The following is a 15355-nucleotide window of genomic DNA, read 5'->3' as shown; positions in this document are numbered from 1 at the left end:
CATCTTTCATACCACATCACTTATCTACCCATGTTTTACCCGACATATTCGTAGATATAAATTACATATATGGTTTAATTCATTTAAAAACCTGTATAAAACATTCATTCCAACAACCATCTCAAGTAAACTAACAACGTATAAACACATAGCACGTATTTCATAGCAAATACTTCATAAATACGCGGTAGAAGAAAGTAACTACACACTCACTTGATTAGACGATTCTCGGACAGCACTACGGCTCGTAAAGTAGTATTCTTCGGTAAAACTGGAAGATCTTCACACACCGGGCTTCTCGCAGGCGGAGCTTCGGCTCGGAAACTCTTTTCTTCTCGGGATCTTCGGGCTTCGGGACTTGCTTCGTGTCTCGGGATGATACCGGGGCTTCGGGGGGTTAAAATAGGGCTTAGAGAGGGTATCGGGAGTGGGAGAGAAGAGATAGAGCAACCAAAATCGGCTGACCCTCGATTTCTATTTATAGGGTCATTTTTCAGCTCTCACGTCGTGAATTTTAAGTTCTCACGTCGTGAATTCAATAGTCATCAGGTGCGTCATCGCCACTTGCGTCTGTCAGGCTCCAGAAGTCATGAATACTGAGTTCACGTCGTGAACACTGTATTCACGTCGTGAACTCTGACAGTTTTGGGGTTTCTCGCCCCGAACTTCAGAAATTCATAACTTTCGCATACGAACTCCGTTTTCGACGTTCTTTATATCCACGCGTAGGTGAGATTATGCTCTACAACTCTCGTTTAGACTTCATCGGCTAATTTTGACATTATTTTTATTATATTTTTATTATATTATTTTTAGTAGGCCGGGACAGGAAAACTCCGTTCGAAATTCATAACTCCTTCATCTGAACTCCGTTTTCGTCTGTCTTTTTATCGTTGGACTACTATTGATGAGATCTTCAATTCTCATTTAGAAAGTTTTGGCTAAATATCACTCGACCTCAATCTCGAGTTTCGGGCTGCATACTGTTAATGCTGAAACTTCGAAAAATCATAACTTCCTCATACGAAGTCAGATTTAGACGTTCTTTTTATGCACGCTCTTGGTTTAACGTATTCTACGACTTTCATTTAGATCGCTAAGGCCAAATATCGCTCTAACGTAAATTCACTATTTACGTCGCGCTGTGTCGTGCCGGTTTTGTCGCGAAACTTCGACAGGTCATAACTTCTTCGTTATAACTCGGATTTCGGCGTTCTTTATATGTACGGAATCCTTGTAACATAGACTACAACTTAGTTAAGATTACTCCTTCTAAATAATCTTCCATGAAAAAGTCATTTTTGATGCTTATCGTCTCTAAATTGACTAGTCCGGATCTACGGGCGTTACAATTCCCCATACCGCGAGTGGTTAAAAAGATATTATAACGACACTTATATAACTCATAATAATAGCCCAAATACTCATTATAAGTTCCTAATAACATTACTATATTGAAACATAAGCTATACTAAAGATAGGTTAGACATAGCTCACTTACAACGGGTTTTTTCGAAAACCGGGCTTCGCTGGAGCAGCGTTCCCGAGCCGAAAGGCTCTTTTCTCGGGGCTTCGGGAGCCTCGGGGCTTCCTTCAGGTGCTAGGGGGTTTACCTAGACTTTAGGGGGGAGGGGTATGGAGCTTAGAGAGAGTATAGAGAGAGAAAGAAGAGGGTTGAGGGGTGAGGAAATGAGGGAACTCGACACTCTTATTTATAGGCTGAATTCCTGATGGACTCGCCAAGTCAGTGCCATGTGTCATCATCTGATGGCTTTCCTTGGAGAGAAAGCAACGGCTGTGATCGCGCCACGTCACCCAAACTCGCACAGCACCCTCCCGACTTAGAAAAATCATAACTCTCGCATACGAACTCCGTTTTCGACGTTCTTTTTTTCCACGCGTAGGTAAAAACAATATCTACAACTTTCATTTAGACTCCGTCGGCTAATTCTCGACCGATCTTAAATTAACAGTAGGAGGAGATTAGACTGTTAAATGACCGCGAAGAATTCGTAACTCCTTCATACGGACTCCGTTTTTGTCTGTCTTTTTATCGTTGAGTTCCTATTGATGAGATCTTCAACTCTTATTTAGGTTGCGTAGGCCAAAAACCGCTCGAACTAAAACCCGAGTTTCGGGTCGTGCACTATTATGCCAAATCTTAGAAAATTCATAACTTCCTCATACGAAGTCAGATTTGGGCGTTCTTTTTTTTTTTTGTATGTTCTCGGTTTAACGTATACTACAACTTTTGTTTAGATCACTAAGGCTAAAAAGTCCTCTATCGTAAATTCACTATTTACGTCTCCCGGTGATGTGCCGGTTTTGCTGAAAAACTTCGACAGGCCATAACTTCTTCGTTGTAACTCGGATTTCGGCGTTCTTTATATATACGGAACCCTTGAGACATATTCTACAATTTGGTTAAGATTATTTATTCTAAATAATTTTTTGTCGAAAAGTCGTTTTCGACCCCTATTATCTCTAAATTGACTAGCCCGGATCTACGGGCGTTACACATGCGCAACCAACCCATCATAATTTTTTAATGAAAATAAAAAGAACATTCAAATACATTCATACACAATCCAATTGGGCAAGAAAAATATGTCTATCTTAATGAACGAATTGTCGAATTTAATGTTTTACTTATAAAAGTATGCATATAAATTTATAAATGATAATATTTATCTAAAATAAAACTACATCAACCCATTAAAACATTAAACTCCAAATTTAACAATTAGAATATTTTGAACATTACTTCAAGAATACGAAGAACAAATGCGACCGAAGATAAATTAATATATTGATTATGATGTCTAAAAGTGGCTATTAGTACCATTGTTAGGTTTGATCCATTCCAACAAATTTAAAGAATTAATATGCAACGAAATATCAAGTTTAAAATTTTATTTTCCACAAACAGATCCAGTTAGACATGAATAATCAACTAACAACCATAAAAGGTTCCTAGATATACCTTTGATGTGTACGGATCCTTTGATGTAGGAGGTGGTAATCAGGATTGATTATCACTATGCGTATCCACACAAGCATATTTAGAACACTACTATGAGAGAGAGAGAGAGAGAGAGAGAGAGAGAGAGAGAGAGAGAGAGAGAGAGAGAGAGAGAGAGAGAGAGAGAGAGAGGTTTTCAATTATGTTGCTTATTATTGGTAACACATATCCATTTATATATACGTATATTTTATATCGATGAGTGAGCTTTCTAAAAACCTTTCAAGTTAGGGGTCATTTGATTTTCCTTCTAACAGGGTCTGAAGCTAGGACCTGGTCTCAGTCTCGAGTCAGCATGTTTGTTTCCCTTCTACACCCTTGGACTCGGGCGGGCGCCATATTTTTGCTAATTCGGTCCCCATTGTTTTCCTTCTTGACCCAATTTGTTCTTCATTTTTTCTCTGATCAACCCCTCCCTTGGACTCGCTCTTTAGTCCACATGTTTGGTGTTCCATTTTGCTTCTAACCCGGTCCAAACCTCTAGCACAATTACCGACTATCAAACGACCGCTTAACCACTTTGAGCAACCAACCCATCCAAACTCTTTTGTTTATTTATTGTATAAACTTATTTATTTATTTGGTTTTAACTAATAAATGAGAAATAATTAATAGATTTACTTATTTATTCTAGTTGGTTAATAATAACTTATCCAATAAATCTATTATATATTTCCAAATCCTTTTTATAGCTTTTAGTGTGAGACCCCTCGGTCTAACATATAACATATAATTAGCAGTACAGTAAATTGTTTGTATCTTGCATATTATATCCAACATTAGCATCTTGCTTGTATATATCGGCTTACTATAAACCGAGCATTTTGTGTATATATCAGCTTACAGGTTCTGCGAGAAAGTATAGGCAAGAAACTGATAACTAATAATTGGAAACTGGAGCAAAAATAACGGACCAAAACCATGTTGTGTATCATTAACCAATATGTTACATTAGAAAAACAACAAGACACCCACAAAGCACCTAAAATGCCTCACTGTGTAGGAAAAATTAACCATAAACATCACAACATCCTCCTCATCGTTTCTATACACTCCTCCAATCTTTTCCCAAATTCGGTTTTGGCAAAAAGAAGAAAAACAAAAAACTCAAACCATCCTTCTACTGACCAGAGCCATTGCTATTCCCATCAAAACTGCCTTGAGCACTCTGCCTTCTCTTCTCCACCCACATCTTTGCCTCTGCAACAGCCCTTTCCCTATCAAGATCCCTGTTCAAAATCCTGGGTGTGTCTCTTGGCGATTCTCCTTTCTCAGATCCTTCAAGATCCCATCTACTACGCCCCGATCCTCCACCTTCTTCATTCTTTAAAACCCTCCCATTCGCGTGCTTGTTGCTTTGACCATTGACCGCACCAGGGTCATACGCATGGTTCGCAAGATAAGACAACGCGGTCACCACATCACCTATCAACGGTCGAGCCGCCGCCTGTTCTTGGATACACATGGATGCAACCGCTAGAGCCTGGTAAAGCCCCCTCATTGGATAATGACCTTCAAGCCTTGGATCCGCCAATGATGCAAACTTCCTTCTATCATTAAACAATGGTCTTGCCTAAAATTTTATTTCACACCAAGTTAATTATATAAATACAAAAAAAAAAAAGACACGAATAGAAAGAAAAAGGATAATTAATTAATTAATTACCCAAGTTACAAGGTTTTGTTGCCCTTGTGGTGCAGTGCTATCGATGGCTTTACGACCGGTAATAAGCTCTAGGAAAACCACACCGAAGCTGTACACATCAGATTTGACCGTGAGTTGACCGGTCATGGCATATTCAGGTGCACAATAACCATATGTCCCCATGACACGCGTTGAAACATGGGACTTGTCACCAGTGGGGCCCAGTTTTGCAAGCCCGAAATCCGAGAGCTTTGGTTGAAATCCCTCACCGAGTAAAATGTTGGAGGATTTGAAGTCCCTGTAAATCACAGGAGGGTTAGCCTTATCATGAAGAAACTCCAAACCTCGGGCTGCTCCTGCAGCTATCTTCATTCTTGTGTTCCAATCTAGTGCTTCTCGGTCCGGTGGAAGATCTGTGAGGAGTTAAATCACTTGTGTTATTGTATATATATTTTTGATAAATTATATGTATGGTATGTTTATAAAAAAAGGAAAGTAGAAAGATGGTTATACCATGAAGGTGATCTTCTAGTGAACCCAATGGCATGAACTCATAAACAAGAAGTCTTTGGTCTCCATCAGCACAATACCCAATCAAATTCACTAAGTTGGGATGATGTAAAAGGCTAAGCATAAGAACTTCAACAAGAAATTCACGGTTACCCTGAAGCCCGTTTCTATCCAATTGTTTCACAGCTACAACCTTTTATAAAAGATTATATAATTTATAAGTTATAAGATTATATATACTTTGAAACAATAGATTATAGAAACAGAAAGATTATACCTGACCACTACCCTGAAGACGTCCTCTATAGACATGGCCAAAGCCGCCCTCCCCTAAAAAGCAATCAGGGCTGAAATTGCTTGTTGCAGCTGCAAGCTCACGGAATGTGAATGTTTGAGCAGCAATTTGACCATATGGACCTTCTTTTGAACCTGATGATTCCCTTCTTAAACTCACATTGTTTCTAGATTTCAGTCTGTCAACACCTGTAAATCCGATCAATTCACAGTAATGAAACTAATAAATTATTTGTGTCTACAGTAAAAAGTGATATGAGATTAGTAACTGCTCAATTTCATAGATCTTTTGTCTATATTGTAACTAATTCTATAATTCTAGTCATAATTGAAAATGAAAACGATGCTCTATAGAATAATTTAATGGGGTCTACATCAATCTGAAGTGAGTAATTAATCATGGTCATGTAAGAAATAAAAGGGAGTTCATAATAGATACAAAGGCAGATCAGATCAAATTATCAAAATCAAACAATCAATGTTGATGTGTTTATACTTTAAATCGTAAGAAAATTAATTGAACAAACACACATACACACTTACCAGAAGGTAATCTGGAGATATTGGAAGGGGCAGATGGGTGGACTTCAGGACGATCAGCCCCAACTTTTTGAGGATTCGATTTTTCCTCCACCCTCGAATCAAAGCAAGAAAAACAACCCATTAATCCCCCTGGCGCTCTCTCTCTCTCTCTCTCTCTCTCTCTCTCTCTCTCTCCTCAAATCGGAAAAGAAAGGAAATTAATTTAGAATCGAATCGTTGGCTTCTAGATTTTCAAATGCATAACGAGTATTCTTTTGATGTAAACCCAGATGAAGAACCTAATCTTGAATCCGACTGATCAAAGATTTTGAAAAAGAACATGCGGGGAACGTAGAAACGAAGGGGTCGTTTGTTTTAAACCAAAAAATTACATGGGAATGTGTATCAAATCGAGTAGAAGACGATGCGAATGCAATGATTCTTGGATGTTAGATCTACGAGGTTTCGATTGATAGAAACTTGAACTCAAGAAGATGATTCCTCCATAAAGAATACACTACGGGGTATTCAGCATCTTATGATGCACCTTTCATTCACGACACGTCCTCTCTCCTCTCTCTCTCTCTCTCTCTCTCTCTCTCTCTCTCATTCACACTCGGTTTTGACCAAATTAATGGAGTACATATGCATTTGGTTTTTGGTGTTGGGTGATTTAAGTCTAGGGAGTTGGAAAGTACTATTTGTTTTTTCGCCTTTTCTTTTTTCCCTTTTAAAGCCAGTGTAAAATGTAAAAAAGAAAAGGTATATTATACCATTCCAATTTTCAAATCAGAATTTGATAATTTGTAAATCAATTTGAAATTAGCGATAAAATGTAATTCAAAACGTATATAGGATGTGTTCGATTTTTATGATAGTGAATGGAGTTTTTAGCTTTTATTATTTAACAAAAAAATAGAAAAAAAAAATTATGCAGTATCAGTTTTTAGATTTTATTTTAAATAAAAAAATTAACCCAAAAACTACTTCAATTACCTTTTGGGAGTTTTTAATTTTTTTTTTTTTGAGTTTTTATGTAAATTTATGTTTGGTTTTTATGTAAATTTATACATTTTCAAGTTAACAACAATTCTTACCGAATTTTTTATATAAATAAAAATTATATTTTCAATTACCAGCTACCGGTTATCAATATTAATTATCAGTTGTCGGCTACCAACTAATTTTTCAATATCAATTATCATTATCAGCTACCAATTAATTTTTAACAAACACGTCAATGATATTTAGTTCTCATTATATTTAAATATATATCAAAAATATTGATTTATTTTGCAATTTGTCAAATTCTTATCGTCATAAAAATGAAAAGTAACTAGGATAAGAATATGTATCATTTTCAATTTTTATGATTCGACACTTTAGACATCAAAGGGGCCATTATATAAGGAATCATTTAACTTTTTTCCTTGTTTGTTAAATTATCTTTATAAGAATAGATATTATTAATATAAATCATTTTTCCTCATATATCTAGTTAATGAATGATAAAAACATGTTATGCATGTACATATGCCAAAGTACAATAATTAAAAATCTCTTTTTTCGAAAAACAAAAATGAATGTGAAATTATATTTATGCTTTTGGGGAAAAGAATTTGAATCATATTTGACTTTTTTATTAATTATTATTTTTCAGTGGAATTATTCTGTTTTGGAATTTCTTTAAGGACCCAAAGAGAGCGACCATGTTGAATCCTTATCATCCCCTCGTCACTTTCACCATCACAAACCCATTATTGTATGTTGTGTTTGAATTTAGACCTCTAATTTATATATAGGATTAAAATAAATATCACTGTATATTTTTTTAAGTTTAAAATGTTATTTATTTTTAAATAAAAATTCTATCACCACCTTTATGATCCGAAAACATCGGTCAAATTGGTAATGGAAAAATAATTTCTAAAAAAACACACATATTTTCATAAAAACAAAAATTCATCACGGCCATTATTCTTTTTTTTTTTTTTAAATTTAGGATTTTTTTATCGAAAAAATTAATACATCAAAATTGATGATTTTTTATTCTTTACAATAGTCATCTATATCGATATATGTGGATGTCCAATAGTAAAGTCCAGGTTTTTTTGTTAGAAAATCATATACTTTCAATTTCTATGATTTGGTTTCAGTTTGTTTTTTTTAATCATTAGATTTTTATGATTTAGTTGTTTGTTTTTTAAAAAGATAAAGGTTTATACAGAAGAAGAGATGGAAAAAATGAGAAGAAAAAATAGATAAAATATCTGCAGTCTGCAATAATAATATTATTTATTTTTTAATGTATGTAGGCTGTTAAAATAAATTGAAATATAAATAAACTAATCGTTAAACTTAAAAGAACTTTTCAAACACTGAAATTAAATTAATTCTCGTTTTACAACATTAAAATATGTTAGAATTTGGGTATAGAAAGGTTTGGAATTCTGAGAATTGTGTTAAACACTTTCAGATTAAAGTATCTGGGTGGTACTCCCAATATTCTTTAATCGGATAAGACTCAGAGAGATAAGAACTTAGAATGTTTTGATGATAGTTTCGTATGTACCAGAAATGAGACCAAAACCGACTTTATAATCTTTGTCTGAAAAATTGTCATATGACAGTTTCAAACTGTCATAAAACCATAAAAACTGACATAAAAACGGAAGTTTGGATAAGGGTCAAACAATTGTCAATTCTCTAAAAATCCGATTTTCTAATGCATTTTTAATATAGTAACAAACAATGGTCAGCTCGACCCCAGCTAGGGGCTCTGCCCCTTGGACCCCGTTCCCAGGGGCGCTGCCCACGGACCCCCGTTCGTTTAGGGGCTTCGCCCCTAAATGACAGTGTACTTTGAAACTTGATCAAACTTAAACAAGTGTGTACTCCACACCTTCCTTACTTATTTAATATTTATCAAGATCACTTTTGGTCAACAAAAGTAATCCCATTACACTTAAATAATATTGATGATAACAAATCACCAACAAAATATAATTCATACAACTATAATAATAATTTTTTAAAAATTATTCATCCCATATCCCATATTTTGCATTAACTTGTTAATCAATTTCATTATGGAACTAAGCTATATATTCTTGTTCAGTTACACTATCATGTCCTTCAAACAAGTAAATGTTTCAATAAATTTAATTGAAATTGTTTATTTATATCAAATAGTTAAATAAATAAAAATATAGGCTAAATATTAAAGAATCAACATTTAGTCTTTAAAAATTTAGCCAGTAATAATTTAGACAATATAAAAGCCTAGGTTTCATAATAAGAAATAAATAAAATTATTTATTATTTTTAATATATTAAATAAAAATAAAAGGGAAAAAGAAAAAAGAAAAAAGGGCATGTGTATGTTTGTGAAAAAAAGAAACGGAAACAAAATGTGTGTGCATATGTGTTTGTCTTAAATAATATATATTTTTTTTTGCCTAAAAGATGCCTGGGAGAAATGACTTCTCGCCCGCAAACTTGGGTGCATTTCTTTGATGCATTTAAATCGAAAGTTTTTGGATATTCATATTTGAGTGAAGTCGATAATTCACAAGTTCCATGTAACATCCAAAAATTTTACGTCAAATTTAAACTTTTTCAACCATAATTAAAAGTCAAATAGTACTGTTTACAAAAATATTTCCAAATCAATATCCATCAGAGTGTCCCATAAACAGATCATAAGGATGAGGAGCGGTACGGTCACGCCTTCGCCTTGCCACGATCTCCTGAAGTACCTGAAACAATAAACTGAAAACTGTAAGCCCGAGGGCTTAGTGAGCTACCCCCAAAATACCAATACCACACTGACAATACCATGTCAGCAACAATCAGTCAATCAATCAATCAATCAATCAACATGCATACTGGGCCATCGGCCTGACTGGACCGCCCTACTGGGCCTACAGTCTATCTGAATCCATCCCGAGCCTTCGGCATGACTGGTCCGCCTCGTGGGCCTGCAGTCTCCCCGGACCGCTCATAGGGTATGTTGGCCTTCAGCACAAAGCAGGACCGCCTCAACCCAACCAACAAGTAAATAACCATGTCCGCATAATTATCACATACTGACATATACAAACATCAAACATATCTGTCATACTGATCATCAATCATAGAATCCTCTCGTAACGAGAGTACCGACCTAGCAGGTCACTAACATACCAATCCTTACGGATCATAAAAGCATAACATATTGTCTACCCTGATTCCGATCTAGCAGATCAAATCCATATGTAGCATACCATAACAATAACAACTAAAGGGCCGGCCTTGGTGCCGTAGACCCTATCGGTATAGTGAGGATAACTCACCTCGCAGATGTCGACTCGAAAGGTAAACTCCAACTCTCGGATCACTTGACACAGGCTCCACCACCTATGACCATAGTACAATATACTCATAAGTCCTTAACTCTATAAGGTACTCCATAACCCACCAGTCAACCCCTGGTCAAAGTCAAAGTCCTCAGTCAAGGTCAACAGTCCATGTTGACCCCAACTCGCCGAGTACCCTCGGCTACTCGCCGAGTTCCTTGAAGCACAATCCAACTCGTCGAGTTGCTTCGATTCTCGTTCAAACTTTAAGGCCACCCGTCGAGTTCCCTCCTTGCAACTCGACGGATACACACGCATACGTATCCTAGGGAAAACTCATCTGACTCGCCGAGTTGTTCTTCAACTCGTCGAGTCTTATGGTAATCTTCATCGGACTCGCCGAGTTGTTCATCCAACTCGTCGAGTCTACGACCATCTTCATGTGACTCGCCGAGTCAACCTTGCGACTCGCCGAGTTCATTCAGTCCCTTTTCCATACAGACTTGTTTTGAGCCATGCAGCGGCTCCAAATCACAGATCCAGACTTCTAGGGCATGCTTATCACGTAAAGTTGCAAACTTTACGTGCATGCATGGCTATAAAAGCTCTAAATGCCCATTTTAAGTTCTTAATGAAACTTTATGCTCAAAAGGGACCTCAATCATGACCAAGACTGTAACTTTATGCTTATAGAATCCAAGGAAGGTCCAGATCTGAAGTCACAATCTCAGATCTAGCCCATAGCTCATCTTTCCAACTTAATGACTCACCAAAAACCCTAAAACTCAACCAATAGAGGAGATTCACAAGGAAAAGGTGATTTGGTTACCTCCAGGAGATGATAACTGAGATAAGAGTTGATTTCCACACTCTACTTGCTCCAATCTCCTTCTCCTCTAAGCCTTCTCCCTCCAAAGATTCTCTTTTCAAGCTTCAATCACACAATGGGCACACACACACACACACGTATTAGGGTTTTAAGGGGCTCTCAAAGACTGTAAAGAGGCCAAAGGAGGCTGAGGTTCCTTTAAATAGGGGTGCAAACCCCGGGATTTAGGGTTTCATCTGCCAGCTCCTACTCGCCGAGTCCCAATATGGACTCGTCGAGTAGGTCACTTAACACGCGATCCTGCCCCGCTGCTACTCGACGAGTAGGTCAACCAACTCGTCGAGTAGAGCTTAACCCAAAAACCTTATTTAAACAATACCTGAAAATCGGGGTGTTACTGTTGGGTTATGAGCATTCTAACACTCCTAAGCGTACATGCAACCCTAAATACCTTGGATCTATGTTTTCTCTATTATACATACAATTATGAACATCCAAGGTATTATCCTAATCTAGCATACAAAATAATAAATATAACAAGATAGAATACATACCTCTTTGATGTAGAATGTCTTCATGAAGCTTGAGTGCCTAGTGCCCCAAGTGTGACACCTCAAATGGTTCACACAACACCAAATACACTTGGAATAACTTGAGAGAAACTTGAACACTCCTTGAAATCGTCTAGCCCTCACACTCACATATTAGTGCACGATTTCTTGAGCCATGGGATTCTTTTATATGGTGGCTATTAGGATTACACCATGTAACTCATAACTTTACCCATTCCTTATGCTCCATGGATTTTAACCTCCATGGAGTATCCATGGGTCACCCCATGGACTTAGTCCAACATAAGGAATCTTGGATCACAAGCCCACATATATAAGAATGAATGATTTACACAATCAACCCATATATTTAATTAGTCTCCTTTTGATCACTTAATTAATTCCAAATTAATTCTTGATCAATACTAATTAAATAACCTTATTAATATATTAGAACTTATAATATATTAACCAACCTTAAGTGTTATTTCTCTCATTATAGTCTATCCAAATGCATGATGCCATGCAACCCAAATGGACCATGCCGGGTCGGGTCAAGTCTTACCAATTATAGTTATGGACTTAGACATTAATCCAACAGTCTCCCACTTGGATAAGTCTAAAACTATTATTACGTATGACTTCAGGAACCGATCAGCAATCATAGCTCTCAAAAGCTTCTGTCGAACTCTGACCTTGTCGATGAACTCTGACCTTTGTCAATGACTTGTCCATTAGATAAGGGATCATATATTCCTCCATTCTAGATATCATATGGACTGAGACATGGATTATCAATCATTCTCTCTGTCCATTTGTTGTTTCCCGATTTCCGATTCATGATGACTGACTGATTGAACAAATCAAATCAGTCCTGGCTTGGCCAAGCACTCACATGTATCATCTTTAAATCATCGAGGGGCCCACAGATATCGCTTTTATCCCGAAGGTAAAAGGAATGGATAAACTTCGACTCATATGGCTTGTTCTACTACTTGTTGAATCATACACAAAGGCACGTTTTATAACATCGAGTTACCAATGCGTTTTCGTGCAATCAATGTATAACCAACTTATAGTAACAACTCATATCTCTAGGTTTGAAGAATATAAGATATTATCGTCTCATGATCACTCATGATAAAATCCATGAAGTGATTCAAATGAGCGCGGGTTGAATCCAATACTCAGAACTTATGAGCACTCATGAGTGTTGTAGCACCACTTTGTCCACCAACTTGGACCTCTACAAACCAACCCATGACAGTCTTGATTCATATCTACTTCCAACATATGACCGACTGTGGATGGTTTGAATAACTTAATCATTCAGGAAGAGCGACTTAGTTATTCTGGAAGTCAAAACATGCAAAGTGAAACACAAGAATAAATGAATCAAATATGGTATCAAACCCTATGAATATAAATAAACACTTTTATTTATCACCATACTGATTACTCATTATTCATTGTTTCGGTTTTATCAACTTTATACTTGAATTTAAAACAATAGTTGTCCCATGCTCCAAGCATGTACACTATGTTTTCTAAACACTAGTCATGCCATACACCAAGTATGCATACTATGTTTGTCTATGATCTTTACTTTGTAAAATAGATCAATTGAACATCACTCCAATGATCCTCTTTTCACAGTCTCAAATCCTTACTGCAAATGCAAGAATTCCAAATTCATGCCATTTACTGAAATCTGTTAGATTCAAAACTTATATGCATTGATCCTCTTAATGATTATGCACGAAGTCAAAAAGACTTGACAACAATCATTACAGAGCATTCCAAAGGAGATCAGCTCCTTGGAAACATCCTTCTTTCATTAAGTTTCCTAATCTTACACAGATTGAATAATTTCTAACTTTGAAACATTTCCATATTCCATTTTGACTATCACTTCTGTACAAGAGTTGCCTCCTTACAGATTATGTCAATATGGTCCTTCCAGAATTAACATTATACTTCCAACTGTCCTTGAGCAACCAATCTTTGGTAAACCTTAGATTGTCCTCGACAATTGCTTAATCATTTTAGTCATATCCAATTCTAGACCTTTTCCCTTCATAATGCCCAGTCATTTGGAAAATTTTAGAAAGGATGAATATAGCACATGTAATCGATCCTATATCCGAAGTATATGGGACACGATTCATGATGTCTCACATAAAGACTAAACCAGTCTTTTGCTATAATATTTCCATTTCAATTTGCCAAGTTCTCAAAATTCAGATTATGAAAAGGGATGCCGTAATCATAATCGAATTTTAGAACGCAAATAATGGACACATATATAGAATTTCCTTATGTTGAGCCATTCCAACATGAAATTCATATATATATATATATATATATATATATATATATATATATATATATATATATATATATATATATATATATATATATCCTTGATTAAATACGATTAAAATCTCAATCTAAGCTTTTAGAATTGAAATGAAGTATAATTTCCTCTCCCTTAATTATAGCAAAACAACTTTTTCAACCCCTGCAACCTCACGAATTGAAACTTTTGTTTTCTAAAATTAACATTGCTAACTTGCAAGCTTTGTCATAATTATCATGCTCCCACTAACATGATGATTATTAGCATAACACTTATGCTCCCACTAGCTTTGACATGTACTCAGAAATCAGCTGACTTTCTTACCAAAGTTCAGATTTCTGATACTAGATTGTTTTGATAAAACTTTATCAAAATCATACACCTCTCTTAGATAGCTCACATGTGTGTCTAAACAATTTTAGAACTATAAAAATGGATGCCGTAATCATAGTCTTAATTGTTTAGACCTTTGCCACTTCTCACAAGTCCATGTTAGTGTGCCGGTAAACCACACACGCTCCACTAACGACTTTGAGAATGCAAATATCACAATTGCTATCTAGCTAAAATCTACTTAGTGAAAGTGTTTCCTCACCATCATTTTCATGAATCGGAGAGAAACCTTATGACACTTAGATTTAATAGTGTATGTGTTCTTATCCATGTGAATTTGTCAAAACCATAATCACAAGACAAGGTTAGTGACAAATCCAAACTCATATTGATTAAACTTGTGCAATCTTAAATTCTTGCCATTTGGCAGCTCAGGTGCCTGCCATTGCTTCCAAGTAGTTGTGCAACCAATTGAGAACTCTCAGAACTCCTATGCAAAGCCAACTTGAATAGGCACAAAAATTTCAACACGATAGGTTATAAACCTCAAGTCGTGTGCTAGTGAAGGACTTTAGGTTTTATTCTTGATTAAGTCTTGAAACTTTCAAGAGCTTTAAGACTCCCACTGTCCTCTTGACATATAAGACTCCCTTTTCAAATATTCAAGAGATAGTGCGGATTCTTTATCAAGACTAACACTTTACACATTTGGCCTAAGTTGGTCTCTGTTTTATCCAAAACATCACAACTTACCAATTTCAAATGTACAAGAGTAGATAACCTTTTACTCTTACATTTGACTAGTGTTAACAAACCCTCTTTAAGATATGTCACTCAAGTTACAATCTTGGAGTATGACTCTAATAATTGTTTTGGAACGAAGTATGACTCATCTTTTTGATTTAACCATTTCAACAATTCATGACTCCTCTTCTTAGTCATAAGAATGCACC

General features: G+C 36.0%; 1 protein-coding gene across 1 annotated transcript; it reads right to left on the bottom strand.

Annotated features, from left to right (window-relative positions):
* Positions 1-3928: 3928 nt before the first annotated feature.
* On the bottom strand, positions 3929-6644 carry LOC145165876 (serine/threonine-protein kinase PBS1-like). The gene is made up of 5 exons (XM_079084791.1): positions 6015-6644; positions 5455-5660; positions 5181-5370; positions 4689-5080; positions 3929-4595 (listed from the first exon to the last, which is right to left on the bottom strand). The coding sequence occupies exons 1-5, from the start codon at positions 6133-6135 to the stop codon at positions 4143-4145; spliced, it is 1362 nt and encodes a 453-aa protein (XP_078940917.1). The 5' UTR covers positions 6136-6644; the 3' UTR covers positions 3929-4142.
* Positions 6645-15355: the final 8711 nt, after the last annotated feature.

Source organism: Lactuca virosa, chromosome 3, assembly GCF_052849685.1.
Source record: "Lactuca virosa cultivar CGN04683 chromosome 3, Lactuca_virosa_CGN04683_v6, whole genome shotgun sequence".
Lineage (NCBI taxonomy): Eukaryota > Viridiplantae > Streptophyta > Magnoliopsida > Asterales > Asteraceae > Lactuca > Lactuca virosa.
Note: the sequence above shows the minus strand (reverse complement) of the source record. Positions and strands in the feature narration are given on the sequence as shown.